The sequence below is a fragment of the Odontesthes bonariensis genome, chromosome 10 (assembly GCF_027942865.1).
Source record: "Odontesthes bonariensis isolate fOdoBon6 chromosome 10, fOdoBon6.hap1, whole genome shotgun sequence".
Taxonomy (NCBI): domain Eukaryota; kingdom Metazoa; phylum Chordata; class Actinopteri; order Atheriniformes; family Atherinopsidae; genus Odontesthes; species Odontesthes bonariensis.
This window is the reverse complement of record NC_134515.1, coordinates 32,154,715-32,172,149: the sequence shown is the minus strand read 5'-3', so window position 1 is coordinate 32,172,149 and position 17,435 is coordinate 32,154,715. Positions and strand designations below refer to the sequence as shown.

General features: G+C 40.7%; 1 protein-coding gene across 2 annotated transcripts in view; it reads right to left on the bottom strand.

Annotated features, from left to right (window-relative positions):
• The window catches only part of LOC142389994 (uncharacterized), a 60,873-nt gene that overhangs the window by 25,743 nt on the left and 17,695 nt on the right, over positions 1–17,435 (bottom strand). For both annotated transcript variants that reach the window (XM_075475296.1, XM_075475297.1), the window contains 2 exons: positions 16,935–17,046; positions 12,313–12,403 (listed from right to left, as the gene is read on the bottom strand). In XM_075475296.1, coding sequence (XP_075331411.1) covers positions 12,313–12,403; positions 16,935–17,046 — 203 coding nt within the window. The remainder of the gene's footprint in view (positions 1–12,312; positions 12,404–16,934; positions 17,047–17,435) is intronic.

Below are 17,435 nucleotides of genomic sequence, written 5' to 3'. Positions count from 1 at the left end.
AAGGATTAAAGCTTACAAACCAAAGGACAAAAGCAAAAAGAGACAGGAAAAGAGAGAGCTTGAATTAAAAGTTCTACATTTCTTTGAAAATGCAGAGCTATATCCAACACTGCCAGGAGCAGCAAACATACAAGGAGATTCTGAAATAAAAGATCATAAAATATCTCATGAACGTCCAGAACTACAAATAGCTACATCAAGCAGTCATGGAGCTCCTGAGCCAGACGCCGTCTGTAATTCAGATCAGGCAAGGGGACAGCTCCCACAATACCAAAAATCACCCAAACTGGCATCTCCAGTTCAAAAGGCATCTTCTGAAGAACATAAGAGTCCAACAGCGTCACCACCGAGTTTGATAGAAATGACGCAGGGACAGTATGTGCCGTGGCAGACGCTCGACCTAGGGGGGCTGGTTGCTCGATTGCTGGACATTCACACAGGTGCAAGCAAATGGATAAGAGCTTTTGAACAAGAGACTGTGCATAAACTGTTGTCTGTTGGACACATTAAGGCAGTGTGGGCACTGTGTTTTGGAACTTCTATCATGGAGGGCATTTTGAGACACAGTGAGAATGACTGGATGTTGAGCCACCGAGCTGATGGAACTGATTTTAATGCATATCGAGCTGCACTCTGGAGAGCGTTACGAGCTGAGTTTCCTGTGGGAGTGGACCTCGAAGCATTAAAGGGGCAACCACTGTCAGGAACAGAGAGTCCAGCTGTGTACATTGCACAACAATTGAAGAAATGGAGACAAGAGTCTGAGGGAGAAATCGAGAAGAGCCCAGCTTGGGTGACATTGTTCAGAGTTTCCATCAAAGAGGCTCTGCCTGCCCCAGTTCAGGGGAGGCTGGAGGATGTGGTGGAGTTGAATTCAATGTCACATGGACAATTCCAAGACCACGTGGTGCATGCAGTAAACAAATACAGAAAAGAACTGAAAAGGAATGAGCAGGAGAAGGATATGCAAAGGGAACTTGCACGGTTGCAGTTAGAAGAACTGCAAGCGAAGCAAGAAGTACGAAATGAGGCCATAACAGCGGGGGCCGCTGAACAGCCATTACAGGGGCAAGTCCATCGTCGACCCTATCAAAGGTCAAGAAGAGGTGCACCTGGAGGACGAAGGTCCTCGGGGGCATGTTGGGCCTGTGGCGAGAGGGGACACTTTGTTTACAGCTGTCCAAGAGCACCGAGAAACCCGAGTGTTCGGCAGGACCGTGGCCAGTCCCTGCGGGGCGGAGCAAGTGGCCCGGCAGGTCCAAGGCGTTCCTCTGGCAGAGGAATCCCAGTATTGGTTTACATTGACATATAGAGGTAAGAAGTACACTTACACCGGACGTACTCAAAAGGGTTTAAAAACCGCCCTCAGGTGTGTCATCATTACAAAACAAAACAAATTTTTTACGTTAAATGTATCACGACTACTAAGTTTCTAAAACTTGAATTTAAATAGGTCACTGTTACTAGGACACAACAAAACAAAGTTTCTGAATTTAAAATTTAAATGTGCCACTATTATGAAGTTCTAAAATTTGAACGGAACAAAGTTTCTAATTTAAATTTTAGCATTGATAGTCTGAATTAGAGTATCTATTTAGCCCATAGGGAATTACTGATATCTCTCCATCCCACTTGGAGGGAGTAAGAAAAGCGCCATGTCCAAAATAAATAAATAAATATCTAATGAATAAATAAGTAAAATTAAAGGGATACAAGGTAGTTTAGCGGCAGTATAGCGATCTCTATTGGTCAAACTGAAATTCTACACTGTCGTAAAAATGCCCACCTGTACACACCCACTAACTAACCATCGTGGCGAATGCTGCCATTGGGTTATTTAGTCAGTGCAGTTAGGTCATCTGATTCACAAGTGTAGACTGCCCACGTAAGATACTATAATCAGAGATTTTCTGAAGAGAGAACTCAAGATAATACGCTATAATACTGTTGCTGGAGGAAGTGGCCGGGGACAGCTCGTCTGGGTTTCTCTGCTCAGGCTGCTGTCCCCGCGACCCGATCCCCGGACAAGCGGCAGATAATGGATGTATGGATGTATGGATGGACTGTTGCTGATCTTGAATGGGATTCTTCCCTCATCATGGTGTATTCGTGGAGTGATTCCTTTGTATTAGCAGACACTTACAAAAGTTACATCTTAGACAGATGCACGCAGGCACTACCAACACACGCCGCAATAAACGCAGACTATCTCTACACTATTCCGATTATAATCACAAATTAATCAATTTTCATTTGTAGATAACAATTCTTGTTCGGATCAAAACGCTATTCTTATTCTAATCAGGTCAGTCCGTGTATTTCTGAAGCTAGGCTACGTCTCGAACTCAGGAGGAATTAGAGCACCATCATCACCTGTCTCTTTACGATCTAAAACGCAGATCACTATGGTAGATGAACAAGATCACGCTTGGAGAAATTTCACAAAGATGGGAAGTGCCAACATCGAACGTTTCATATTCAGTCTGTGAAAGGCAGAATAGGAAACGCTTGGTGTTGGCTCTTCAACGCAAGCGAACACATAGCCTACAACTACAGCTAGCATACAGGACCTAGCTAAGTGCCGTAAACACAAACGACTCTTCTCGCGCATCACGACACTTCAGAAGCGGGTCGCTCCTGCCGAAGTTACATATGGGATTTTCAGCATACAGACCCCTGTTGGGAGCGAGACAGGCTTCATTCGCTTACTATTGACTTGTTTAACCTTTGTTAAACTCCTGAAGGCTATAATTTTAGGTGAAAATGCTACCTAGTGCCCCTTTAAAATACAACAAGTATGATCTTCTTTTGGGAGGATTATGCAATAAAATGCGCTTCCTCTGGAAGGAATCATGAAAGATCCAAAGATCAAAGGTTGAAAGCACAACTGGTGAGGACAACCGAGGCTAAGTTAGCCTTTGAAAATTTGAAACGAAATTAGCAAAAGTCATCCAAAACGGCCAACACTAGTCTATGAGAAGCCATTTTTCTTATATGTCTCCAATAAAAACCATAAGATTTCAGAACTAATAAATCAGAGTAGGTATGTTGTGACTCGGGCAGGATGTTTGCAGGTTGTGCATCTTTTGACACGTCCAGATGTGAATACAGAAGTGTGCTACATCGGATCGTGCGGATGTCATTCCACGTGAGTTTGAAGGAGAACCACATGAGCGTGTGTCAGAAGCTGTGAGATACATTAAACTGAGACCTGACTTAGGAGCAACTCCACTTGTTCAGGCTGATGTCACTTATGTTGTGTATGGATCATGTTGTGAGATCATTTGGGTGATCATGAGGTTTTGCAGTTGTGAAACAGGAAGGTGGAAAACTTTGTGACGGTGAAAGCTGAGAAGTGTGAACGGCCATGTTCGGCACAGTTGGCTGAACTGAAGGCACTAACGGAAGCATGTTGACTGGTGAAAGGTAAGGTTACGAATGTATAAACAGATTCTGCATAGACTCATGATAATTGCTATTTGTTTGAAGCAGTTTGGAAGCAGAGAGGGTTCAGGAGGTCAGAAGGAAGTCCAGTGCGACATGAGGTCCAAATGAAGGAGCAGATTGCAGTCATGAAAATTGAAAATTGGCAGTGATACAGTGTCAAATAATCGTAAAGCTAACAAAATGGTTGGTAAAGGTAATATCGCGGCTGATGAAGCAGCGAAAGTAGCATCAAAGTGCCAGCTTGCTGTTTTGGCACCAATGGTGTTACTTTTTTTGGTAAGATAATTGATTCATCTGTTTGTCATTCCATCAGAGATTAGCTCAAATAAGGGTTAAGTGTTTGTTTATAAAAGTGCAAGAGGCATTCTGCAGCAGCTGCGAATCAAGCAGCGCTGTGGGGCCGTTTATCATCCACAGAGTCAAGGGATGGTTGAGAGGATCAAAGGAACCTGGAAAGTGAAATTGAATTGAATCTGTGCTTCAACTAAACTAACTAGATGCTTTGCCGCTTGCACTAATGAGATGTCCTATGCAGACTCATAGAGTCACGCACTAACACCGCATAAAATGCTAACGGGTCGACCCAGGCCGGCACCTCAGTTCCCACTTGAGCAGGTGCAAACAGAGTGGACAGCGTACATGAAGCAACTAACTGCAATCCACAGAACAATCTATCTACAGGAGGAGTTCAGAGACTTGAGTTTCGAACAGCATTTTAACAACACTCTAATATTTTTGTAAACAATCATCCTGAGAGGAAAGTGATTATTCAGAACTGTTAGACAGATGATGATACCATTTCCAACTATAAACAGTTTGACTAAAACTGCAGCTTATTGAGCAGCTCAGTGATGATGTAATATCTATTAGATATCTGTACTTCTTGTCCTATACTGTAAAGGGACAAACAACAAACAAAAGAAGGTAACTCATTTGTGTTTAATGCAGAGCTAAGACTAAAATACTGTTTACTGAATTCTCATGTCATAATGACTACAAAGTAAAAATAGAATTTCAGCAGACTTAACCAATATGTATTCTCATATGCCACAGTTACGCTTAATAAAAAATTAGAAACAGGGAACCAATTCTATATCACTAGGTGGGAACTAAATAACTTCAAATATATTATGGGACAAAATATTACCCCATCCCCTAAGAATCCAAGGACATGGTTCTCAGCTGGATAAAGATGAAATGGTCCCTCTGGGTCAGGGATGAGTCTCTGCCTCAAGTGGAGGACTTTAAGTATCTCAAGGTCTTGTTCACAAGTGATAGCAAGTTGGGGCAAGACATAGACAAACGGACTGGGGCGTCATCAGCAGTTATGATGTAATTTCAGGCATATCCAACAGGTAGAAGGCCCTAGGGCCAACCCAGAGCATACTAGAGGAAGTACGTAACCCTTCAAGCCTGGAGACCACTCGGGATCCCCGGTGTTGCTGGGGAGAGGGATGTCTGGGTTTCCCTCGTGTTTCCTCTACAACCGGACCTCATGGATGAATGGATGGATGATAAAATATTTTTAGGACCCTTTTAAACCCAGTACTGTAACCCTCATCTTTCCTTTTTTCATAATTCCAACATATACAGTATTGCTCCAAAACGAAAAAAAAAGACCTTCTCTGATGATATGGGCTAAAGTATTTCTTTGTTTTTACTTCAAAATTTATGGTAACTGTAGGATTTGGCTGAGTGGTGAAAGGAGGAGGCTGGACTCAAGACACCTGAAAAGAGAATGCAGGAAAGCTGAACGTAAATGGAGGAAAACAAAGCTTCAGATTTACTATGAGCTGTCCAAAGAAAGCCTGTGTAGTTATAACAATGAGATGTGCAAGGCCAGACAGCTGCATTTATCTGAAATGATTAATAAGAGCGTCAACAATTCTCGAACTCTGTTTGCTATGGTTGAAAAACTCACTAATCCTCCTAAACAGTCAAACCCAGACCTCTCCACTGAGAAATGCAACGAATTTGCCAACTTTTTTAGCCAAAAAATCAAAACAATTAGACAAAACATTAACGCAACACAGACAAACAAGAAAACTAATCTGTTTCTAAAACCTAGAAATAACTCTGACGTTATGTCACAATTTAATATTGTTAATTTAAAAATCCTAAAGGAAACAGTTAGGCAGCTGAAATCAACAACTTGTTCTCTGGACATAATACCATCCGACTTTTTAAAAACTGTTTTTACCTCATTAGAAAGTGATCTCCTACGAATAGTTAACAGCTCACTGGCATCAGGCATTTTTCCCAAGTCACTAAAGACAGCTGCCATTAAAGACATGGTAGGTAATCCTGTTCAGAAACACATTTTGTAATACTGGGTGAAATGGTCCGTCTATCCTTAGAGAAATCTATACAAGGTGTATTTAGAAAAAGGGACGAAAATAATCAGACCTCTGTGGCAGCTGCAGGACTGAGAAAAAGCTGACCAATCCCAGATCAGCGTCCCGCTGATCTGGGATTGGTCGCCTACAAAAAACCAATCAGATGCCTCTGCTTTCTGCCTACGCCCCCCTCTGCCGGCTCCCTGCTCCATGTGCGCATGCGGTTCCACCGGCTTTGGATGAAGCACTGACGGAATGGGGAGGGGTGGGTGGAGCTTAGAGGAGTGGACACTTTCGAATCTTGCTAGCTCTCTTGCTAGCTCTCTAGGATTACCTACCATAGCTTTAAGCCACTCCTAAAGAAGAGAACTCTAGATGCCTCTATGATGAACAACTACAGACCTGTCTCTAACCTCTCTTTTATATCCAAGATTATTGAGAAATATGTATTTAACCAGCTCAACGACTTTCTGAATGAGAGTGGAAGTCTTGATAACTTTCAATCAGGCTTCAGACGTCATCACAGCACTGAAACAGCTCTGGTCAAAGTGTTAAACGACATTAGGTTGAATACTGATTCTGGTAATGTTTCAGTCCTGGTTCTGTTGGACCTCAGCGCTGCGTTTGATACTGTAGATCACAGAATCCTGTTGCACAGGCTGGAAAACTGGGTTGGACTTTCTGGAGCGGTCCTTAACTGGTTCAGGTCCTACTTAGAAGGCCGGAGTTATTTTGTTACAATTGGCAGCTATGAATCTGAGCGAGTGGCCATGACTTGTGGAGTCCCCCAGGGGTTAATTCTTGGACCTCTTCTGTTTAACTTGTATAGGCTCCCTTTAGGTCAGATATTGCAGAATTTTAACATCAATTATCAAAGTTATGCAGACGATACACAACTTTATGTGTCTCTGTCACCAGACGACTGCAGCCCAGCAGACGTACTGTGTCAGTGTCTGGAGGAAGTAAACACCTGGATGAGAGAGAATTTTCTACAATTAAATGAAGACAAAACTGAGATCATTCTGTTTTGTAGCAAAGAGAAGAGGGTCAGCGTTGGTAAATATCTTGAGACTCTGGACCTTACAATCACTGACCGAGTTCGTAACCTCGGAGTGTTGATAGACTCAGATCTGACTTTCAGCAGCCACATCAAAGCTGTCACCAAGGCAGCTTTTTACCATCTCAGAAACATCAACAGAATTAAAGGTTTCTTCTCCCAAAAAGACCAGGAGAAACTCATCCATGCATTCATCTCCAGTAAACTCGATTACTGTAATGCTCTTTTAACTGGACTTCCCAAAAAGATCATTAAACATCTGCAGCTAATCCAGAATGCTGCTGCTTGAGTTTTAACCCGGGTAAGAGATCTGAACACATCACACCAGTTTTAAAATCTTTACTCTGGCTTCCATTCAGTCACAGAATAGATTTTAAAAGCCTGCTGATGGTTTACAAATCCCAGAACGGTTTAGGCCCAAAATACATCTGTGATATGTTCAGAGAATATAAATCCAGCAGAGCTCTTAGATCCAAGGACTCAGGCCAGCTGGTCCAGTCCAGAGTCCAGACTAAACATGGAGAAGCAGCATTTAGCTGTTATGCTGCAAACAAGTGGAACAAACTGCCAGTGGAGATTAAACTTTCACCAAATGTAGACATTTTTAAATCCAGGTTAAAGACATCTCTTTTCTCATGTGTCTATGCATGAAATATCTTTTAACTTATCTAGACTGTTGCCTGTTTTTAAATTCAATTTAAATGATTTTATTTGTTTCTCTTTATATTCTTTATGTATTTTTAATGCTTCTTGCACTCCCTGCTGCAATGCTTTTATTTTATGTTAAGCACTTTGAACTGTTTGTACATGAAATGTGCTATACAAATAAATTTGATTTGATTTGATTTGATTATCTGGAGCTTGCCTTTTATTCAGGTTCACTGGTAAAGTGGCATGTGCACTTGTGCAAAGCTGCATTGTGGAGGAAAAATAACAAATAGGAAAAACTACGGCAACTAACTACAAAAATCTTCTAAAATGAATTAACTCTTCTCTAGAAAGACTGCGTTCAAGTATTTAAAACATTACAACAATACATGCCCAGTAATATTGTTGTAATTTTTTAAATACTTGAACGCAGTTTTTCTAGAGAAGATAATTGTTTTGTATTTGAGAGTATCGTCCATTGACTCTTTTGGGCTTTCACATGCGCGAGCATACCGACAACCGGTAAGTGACATGCTGTTTATAAAGTTGTTTTGTAACGTCCCCATGCCAGTAATGTGAGAACCATGCATATGGTTTTGATGGTAAGGCTTGTGACTTTATTGTCGGATGGTTTATAAAGTGGTGTGACGTTTCTGCAGTGTGCAAGTTGTTGTTTTATGTGGAAGGTTTAGCTCTTGCCCCTTGGCCACCACGTATTTGGCTAGCATGACAGGCTGCGCAAACAGCGCAATCGTCGCACAGGGAGCGCCGATTTGCACCAGTCTGTGTCCTACTGTCAGTATTTGACAACCTCTAGCAATGGGATTGCGCTTCAAATGCCCCGGAGTTCCCCTTTAAACTTAGCAGTCACATCATTTAACACCAGGTTGTAGAGTATGTATAAAATATTTGCATGATTATAAATGAATCAGTAGAATTGACATGACAATGAAATACTCAGATCCACTCCATTTCTAAGTCTACTGAATGAGCATTATTACCAGAAACACTATGTAGTTTCATACTATTGGTACATCCCATGCTTCTTGCTATATAAAAGCATTGGAACACTTCTCATTCTGGTTTAAATGCCTGTCAAGGAAACTTCGTGCAGGTGAGACAAGGAAACAACATATGCAATAATCCAAACATCCAAAGGAAGGTTTAAAAGTACCTAACATGTCTTGTTAAGGATAATGCTCTGCTCAACACAGTATTTAAAGTGGAGCACAATGCAAGAAACACAACACAGCATAAACTCCACAATTCAATAAGCCTACCAGATGGAATAATACAATAGAATACTAACCTTTATCTGTGTGCGGCCTGTGTGACACATACTTATCAAAAGGCATGGTCTACACCATGACAGTAACACTTGCTTGGAACAACAGGGTAGGGCTCTGCACAATAAAGCTAACTTGTGTCAACAAAACACCAGATGTTATAAAAACTTATCAGAGTGCCCCCTGGCTTGATATTCCTACTGCCTTAAATGGCATTTAGAAAAATGGTTTCAGCTTACTCATTTTACAATTCATGTTCCACGTTTCACATCATGTCAAGTAAATGTTATCCTAAAGAAAGCATCAGCCCGGGAATACACTGCCATCTCACGAATGTACCCAGTATACATTTTCAGAGCATCTGGGCTGGATGGAGTACTGTTGTATTGCACTGATAATAAAAACCAAAACAAAAAAAACAAAAAAACAGCTTCTGCGAGGAGGAGATATCATAAGGACACCCTACCTGCAACCTCCTCACAAAGTCAGTGTCGAGTTCTTTGGCCACAATTACTAAAGGTATGCTTTGAGAAAAAAGCAAAGCAGTTTTTGATGAAAAATGACCTTGTCAACTGTTAAACATGGTGGAAATATTCCATTTTAAGCTTGTGTGGCAGCCAGTTACACTGTAAGCCCTGCACAGATAGACCAAAGTATAGATTCCACATAATACCAGCAATTTTAAATGCAAATTTCCTACTGTCCTAATCAACCATTAACTTTTCAAGAAGTGTGAGCTGAAACTTTTACAATGGCTTTGAACAATGTTTGAAATCTGCATGTGAAAAACCCTGAAAAAGTAGGGTGCTCAGACTTTTGCACAGGCCAAAATGAATGTTATTTTTAAACCTTAGCAATGAAAGCAATAAGAACATTTAATTTACTATCGATTGCTTTTGGAGTTGTGTTCTCAGTTCAAGAGGGGTACCATCAGGAGTCTGCAGGGTCATTTGACCTGGGATTGAATGCCAATTTTACCTTTTCAAACTGCAGACAGAAGCCAGCTGTGTCTCATTTGGGCTTTAGGACTACTGTTAGCTTATCAAGACTTTGGGCCAAACATGCATCTGCAGGTTTTCTGTGCTAGGTTTTACAAATGCACATCATGTACATCATCATACATGTTACAGTATTTAGAATAGAAAAATAGAACAGAAAAATACTTTATTCATCCCTGTGGGGGAAATTCAAATTGTTATGTAGCTCAATTGAAATATTTACAATGTTTGTGTATCAAAACAAAAATAATAAATAAATGAATGAATAAATAAATGTGAGAAGAACATGTCAGCATGCACTGTTAAAAAGCCTTATGGCTGTGGGGACACAGGACCTCCTGAACCTCTCAGTCCTGCAGCGCAGTGAGATGAGCCTCTCAGTGCAGCTGCTCCTCTGTCCTGCCAGGATATGTCGCTAACGCAGGAGAGTACAGAATTAACACATATAACCCTTGAGTGACATTCGGTGACGGTAATGCTCCAATTTCCTTGCCAACTATCAATAAACTAATTAAAAAAATACTGACTCCGTAAAATACATATAACTTCATTATCAGGCTAATGTCAATGTTATTTGCATAAAGAGATTTTAAAAAATAAACTTACCTTCTGTTCTCTACTGCATTAGCAACATATCCGACAACTTCCCACTGACTAAATTGGAGAAAAGAACTTACTAGAACAAAACAGAATGACTACAACCTGCAGCAGATGAAATTCATTGCCCCCTGATCAATATAGTGAAATCATGTGATCAACTGAAAGTAAAACATAACTCAGAGACGAAAGCAGCACAAACGCCAGTTTTAACGGCACAAACCTGCACAAACGGAGCACTAAAAAAGTAGACCACTCTGGTTTGTTTTGGAGCAAGATGGGGGGATGGTGACGTCATCGGCCGAAATTATAATTCATAATATTTCAGAGATGAAAGCAGCACAAACGAAAATTCTGACGGCACAAACCAGCACAAACGGAGCACTAACCGATCAATCTGTTTCCTTGAATTTTTCACGTGGGTGGGGTGTCAGCTTCACTCAGCTAAAGTTATAGCGTTTCGTTTGCGCTGGCGAGTACGCCAAGTTTGCCACTTGGCCAAGCCCCCTAAACATGCTCAAAAACTCAAGATTTTGATCACTTTTGCTCCCCCATCCCTTAACTGGATTCCAACCAAAGATGAAGTCCGTAGCTCATAAAAAAAAGAATAATAGTCAAATCCTTCAGTTCCAATAGGATTTCGCAGCGCTTAGCTGTTCGGGCCTAATAAGCTCCAACTCCAACAACAATCTTTCTCTCTCGGTCGCCATCGTTCACTGTGTGGAGTGGAACGGAGCTGGAAGGTAAACAATCAATCAACGACTTTCACGATAGACGTCGCAAGATTGTGTCATCTAACGTAGCGACGCCTTCTGATCGGGAGGTGAATTAACGTGCGTATCCGACATCCCGACGGAGAACTTCGAAAGGTTTAGTGACCACGGAGTTGGATTGACGGATAGCGACGGAGAAGCATGCCGAGGCGTTAACTCTAAATGATTCAGATGATAAAAATTGTAAAATTGTGATGACTCATAAGAAATGTGACATCGCTTTCATTTTCTTTAAAAATTGAAGGGGTTTTAGATTAGAATGTGTGGAACGACTAAAAATGCAGAACTTTTGAAGGAGTGAGCAATTACTTCCAACATTATGGATTTCAAATGATGGTATTTCAGTTTCTTTTAAGTAAAATTTTTGAATACAGTACCTGTTTTAGGTGGGAACCAATACTGTCTATTAAATAGAAAACAGGTCGGCTGCAGTCTAGCATTGGGAACATGGCACATGAGAGGCATTAACACCATGTCTTCTGCATATGAAAGCCCTTAGGTCTAGTGTTGCATATTACCGGGATGCACTTGCATTCGTTACCCCTCCTGCAACCTTGAGCAATCTACATGCAAGCCAGATGACTGCCTGGCTTGCTGGAAAGCGATAGCCAGATGACGCTTCTCATAACACCCACAGCGTGCGAATGAGTAGGCAGGTTGATGAAGATTCAAGCATCTCTCCCACAGAAAGTGCTACAAGTGGGGTGGTCCGTGGCGTAGTGGGTTGAGCAGGCGCCCCATGTACAAGAGGCTATAGTCCTCGCTGAGGCTGGCCTCGGCTCGAGTCCTGCATCGGACGGCCCTTTGCTGCATATTGTTCCCCCTCTCTCTGCCCCCTGCTTCCTGTCTCTATATACTGTCCTATCCAATAAAGACATAAAAAGTCCCAAAAAATACTTACATTTTTTTTTTTTAAAAGTGCTACAAGTGCGGAAACTGCATAAGATCCTACTTCGGTCATGGTCTCAAAAGTCAAATCAAAGATATTTGCTACCTGATGACTTGCGATGACCTATCATCATCACAAATTTAATTTTGGCAGTCCAGTGGTTAGCACAGCAAGAAAGTTCTGAGTTCAGAGCTACTGACCTCCCGGCGTGAACAATTGTCTTTTAGTTAGCCCTGCGATAGAAATGATATGGTGTAATTTTATGAAACAGAAAACTGTACCTCCATCATGTACTGGTCCACAATATGCAGTTCAGAAACAGGTCCCTTGTGAGATTTGTACATTTCCACATCATCCATGGTGGGGACGTACCTTGAAGGTAAATACAATGTCACTGCTCTGTTTAGATGCATATGTAATACTTGTTTTAAAGATACTTTAATATGATTTGCATCAGGTTCCAAAATAAAGTTGCACAAAAGTGATGTGTCTTTTAAGCATCAGTAAGTGAGTAGTTGGATTGTTTGGTCACTGTCACTCAAAATAATCAAATTCCAACTAACACAATATAACACTAATGTCTACCTTATTTCTGTCAAAGGACACTGACTCAGAATAATTTGGACAGTAAGAAAAATCAGATTAAAAAACAGAAAAAAAAAAAAAATTTCTACATTTACAATCAGACTCTTATTTCATTGCATGCAGTGTGAACCCCAGATATTTCATGTTTTGTTTCCTCAACTTCATTTTGTTTGTTGATAAACTGAGCATCTGTTTTTTTCATTTCAGGTCCACAAAACAATTAAAAAACAGTTGGTTTGGGAGCATTTTTTTTTGTTAAAAAAACACAATGACATTTCATTAAGGTGATGTTAACATTTGACAGTATTCTCAATTTGACTCAAAAAGCAGTATTTACCAAAGTCTGAGTCTTTAAGGAGCAAAGATGTTCGTCACAAATGATTCTCTATGTATCTTTATCTATTCCTTCACAGATTCTCGACCCTATTTTCTATGAGGATGCCAACACACATTCTCAGCTTAAACACACTCTAACCCTTATCATGAAATCGCAAACAGAAAAAAAATTATTTAGTGTCTTTGTCAACTGCTTACAGATAATGTGAATGAAATACTAAAGTATATTGAATAAAATATAAACAATTCTAAACTTATTTTAACCCTCCATCTCAGAAAACACATTTTTTGAATATCTTATTTTTACACCAGACTATCAAAGACAATGGGCCTCATGCAAGAACCGTTCGTACGCACAGATTTGTTCTTAAATCGTCCATACGAGTGATTTAAGAGAATTTGCGCATTCACCAATCTTTTCGTATTTTACGTTTTCTTTCAGGTACGAACAGAATTTACGAGTGATCCAGACCTGTCGTAGGAGTTTCGTAAAATAGTCTGCTGTTATTCCAATCAAGTTTGTTTGACTAATGGATTGTATATTTAATTACTTTGAAGAAAACATAAATAAATATACATTATACCCCATAATTATGCTGACATTATTCTGTTTGACTTAAATTGTGCACTAGCTGAAGGTTCATTTGAATCTGTAACGGGAAGCGCAGCGGCTGTCTTGTCACTTTTGGATGCCTTAGTGCGTCAGGCTCTTGGAAGAGACCGTGTGGAGACATCGCGATTAAGATTCCCAAGGACTGTGCTGCTACATATATGATGTTTGTTAGAGCCACAACTCCAGAGAAAAACACGCCGATCAAACCCAATTCCACCACACTCTGTGAGCCGTGTGCTCCCCTTGGTCATCAAAACTCTCATCAGTTTATCACCCATGGTACATCAGATTCCCATACACCGCTGTCCAACAAGTACAAATTAAGAGGGACTTTCATGCCGTGGCTGGACTGCCAATCATAATTGGAGCACGAGACACATATACGCATCAAAGCACCCGTGCCCCTGTCGTGGAGCTTACTGAGCTGAAGGCCAGGTGGGTGTGTCTCGATACCTCGTTCATGGCGCAATATTGCCATGAAGGAGGGTCTCCACCTGAACCAGCCCAGGCAGACCAGAAGGTGTGGTGCCAGAAGACCCCCCCTCATGGACCACCCCATCAAAGAGCCATCATGGTGAGGCAACAACTGATTGCACGGCTTTAGTAGCAGTCATCGAGCGCCTGGCCATGGCGAGACGTTTTTTTTAAGCCATTTTCATATCAAACCATTTATTTTTTTATTTCGGTGACATGGTATTAACAGCACTCGTAATTGCTTCCCATTTCTTTGCTTTAGCAGGTCCCGTAATTCCACTGCTAACACTGCTAAAAATGACAGATTTTCCTTTTTAGATCTCTGGAAGCAGAACTTCAGTCTCAGAACCCCTAAAGTTGTTCTTTTTGCGCCTTGATGCCATTCTCATGACTCAACACTCAACACTTCCTGGCACAGGAGCGAGGAAGCACAGCTTTATATGGTATAATTTTGGGCGTGGAGTATGCAAATCTACTATCCTCGTGCACGTGAACTTAGATACGCACAGTTGTGATTCATCATTTACGCAGGTCGTTTACACACTTTTTCCTAAGTTAAGAGCGTTTGTTGAATCTGACGTGGCGTGTTCGTACGAGGCCTTCTTACGAAAAAAGTAAGAGAAATTTAGAATAAAAATACGAAAATTTTCTTGCATGAGGCCCAATGAAACTGACCTACCTGAAATGTAGGTCTGCCAGTGTCGAGAAAGGAAACTAAATTTGTGAGAGGATCTTGATACTCAATTATCCCTTCATCACTGTCTCTCTACCTAGCTGTGCAGCAAATGTAAAGGGTATGTTCGCTGTTTACAGTTTCTCAGTTAACATCTAAAAAGGAGGAAATTAGGTAATATTGTTTCTATTAGGGCTCTCGTAGTCAAAGAAAACTATGGATGCTAATTTGATCACATTTACTGTTGACTACAAATAATATGTGATGTTGGTAAACAGTAGTACATATGCTACAGGTTCAAGTATCATGGCTCTTGCATTCGGCATTCAGCCCCTTACTTTCTTGCTTCTCTCCTACTAACTGTGCTCACGTATGAAGTGCATCAATACAGCCAAATTCCCAATAAAGCTGCTTTCATTCACCTATTTTTTAATTTTCATTGGTCACATGGCAAAACAAGTCTGAAATTGTCACTGAAAGGTGGTATATAAAGACAAAATATCAGCTATTGGTTACTCTGAGATGGTTTCAAAACTGCCTTTTAATTTTTATAAAATGCACATTTTATAACTGTTGCGTCATGCAGAGATTTAGAAAGTTAGATGAGACAGAATTTCTCCAGTATTTTCCTCACAGGGTTCACAGCCTCCAATAATGCACTAAAGCACTATGCTGTTGAAGAAGCTCACAGGCACAGCTACCTTGTGCAGAGAATCAAGGCAGAGTCAGAAACAGGTGTCTCTGCTGTTGTTTGCCTCCTCTTTTTACGTATCATAAATTTAAAATTTGCTATTCACCGTTTGAGAAAAGGGAATTTTTGTCATTAACAGCGCATAAAAGTGTACATCCTGAGTCTCAGATTTAATGCAGACCTCAAAAACTTGGATGCATGACATTGTTTATTTTCAATCAATGAGTATTTGCCAGCACCCCTCGAAAGAGCAATTGATAAGCTCAGAGGTGTAAGTTTCAATGCTTTGGAAAACTTGGAACTGGTTCTCAAGAGGGACCGGTTCTAGATCCCTGGCTGTGAGAAGGAATGGAAACATTACATAGTGGAAAAAGCTTTACGTTCCCAATGCTATTTTAGAATGTGTTGCAGGCCTGAAATGCAGAAATGGATGTTCACATAGTGATAAAATGAAGTTGACAAGACAATACATGGCATATTCTTGGTTTTTTCTTTGACATTCTCCATACTGTTCCAACCATGTCTAATTCTGGGTTGTAAAAATTTAATGTCATACTCAGACTTACATGGTTATGGCCCCTCCAAGACCATTTTGTGTAAAAAAAGGAGCACCACATAAAATGTAGCTCACCAAAAAATAGATTCAAGAGAGACAAATTGATTCAAATGAAATAAAGGAATATTGTCTCTTCGTTACTTTGGCTTTCCCATTTGACTTCTCGCCCCTTTGTCTCATCACATGTCCCCTCACTTACTCTTTTGTACTGAAGCCATTTTATTTCTAGTGGCCTGGAGAAATTATCAAAAGCCACGTGGCGCTGATGGTCCTTGTCAGCTCCTATGAAGCAGCGAGACACTGACGAGAGCTGATGTACTTGCTGCCACTGATTTTGAAACCCACTCCTCTTAAATAGGACTCCCACTCCCTATCATTTGAGTGTTTTGACCTCAAACTAAAATAATTAATTTCTTGACGAGTGGGCCCGAGCACTATTTGAGTAGCACCAGTCATTAATATTACAGCACCTGTTGGGAGGGATTATTTCAAGATAGTATTCCTCAGGCCTATGTCAGAGCATATTAAAATATATATTAAGATTTCATAGCATAAATAAAACCCTACGCACAGTACATCAGATCACTCTTGCCTTCCAGGAGGTCAACATCCAAAGCCACCGCGTAAATGGCAGGTAAGAATCAGGAAGCATTTTACCCACTTTCAGTGTCTTATTCCTGAGGGCATGTCAATAGTTCCCATCTCCACAAATAACCAGAGATGAAACATTTATTAGTAAGCCGTTTTGATAAAAGCTTCTCTTTAGTAGTAGAACACAGTAAAAACTGCTTGTGCAAACCATGTGTCCTCTTTACCAACTGGCTGTGGATTCTGCCGTTTCACATTGTTCTGGCTGTATACACACACCAACAACTCTCTGACTAGGGCACAAAAAGTCATTCAACTCTCAGCTTCAATTGTGACATTATGAGGAATGAATACAAATCAGCAAATTTTTTTGGCGCAAATTCATACCTTCTCAGAGAGGTGATGTGCTCATCAGACAGCCCTCCATCTTCCTCATTAATGATGAACAGTTTGTCCTTCAGCTCCCCTGGTTGCACCGGAAAACTTTTGAGGAAAATGTCTAGAGGAACAATACATTAAAAAAGTCAACACTTTCAATGGTATATGAAAGCTTTTCTCTTGACAGATAGTCCTCTTATCCTGCGATGAAATGACTCAAAAAGCATTCCAAAGACAAAGGGTCCCGTGCTTAATTACTTTCTCCCAAAAGCCTAAGGGGAACGCACAAATTTGCATTCTATCAAGTCAAAGCTGATGGGATTTTTTTGTTCTATAGAAAATGTCTCTGCATAATTCAGGAGCTGTGGGAAGCATTCATTAGGAGCCTTATGCCTCAGACATGCATGTACATAGTGTCTGTTGCAAAACAGTTTCTTGAGCTCGTAAAAAGAATTCATTTGTCAATTAGCTTCGTCTTGTTAGTAACTGGCAACTGAAAATAAGTTGTGT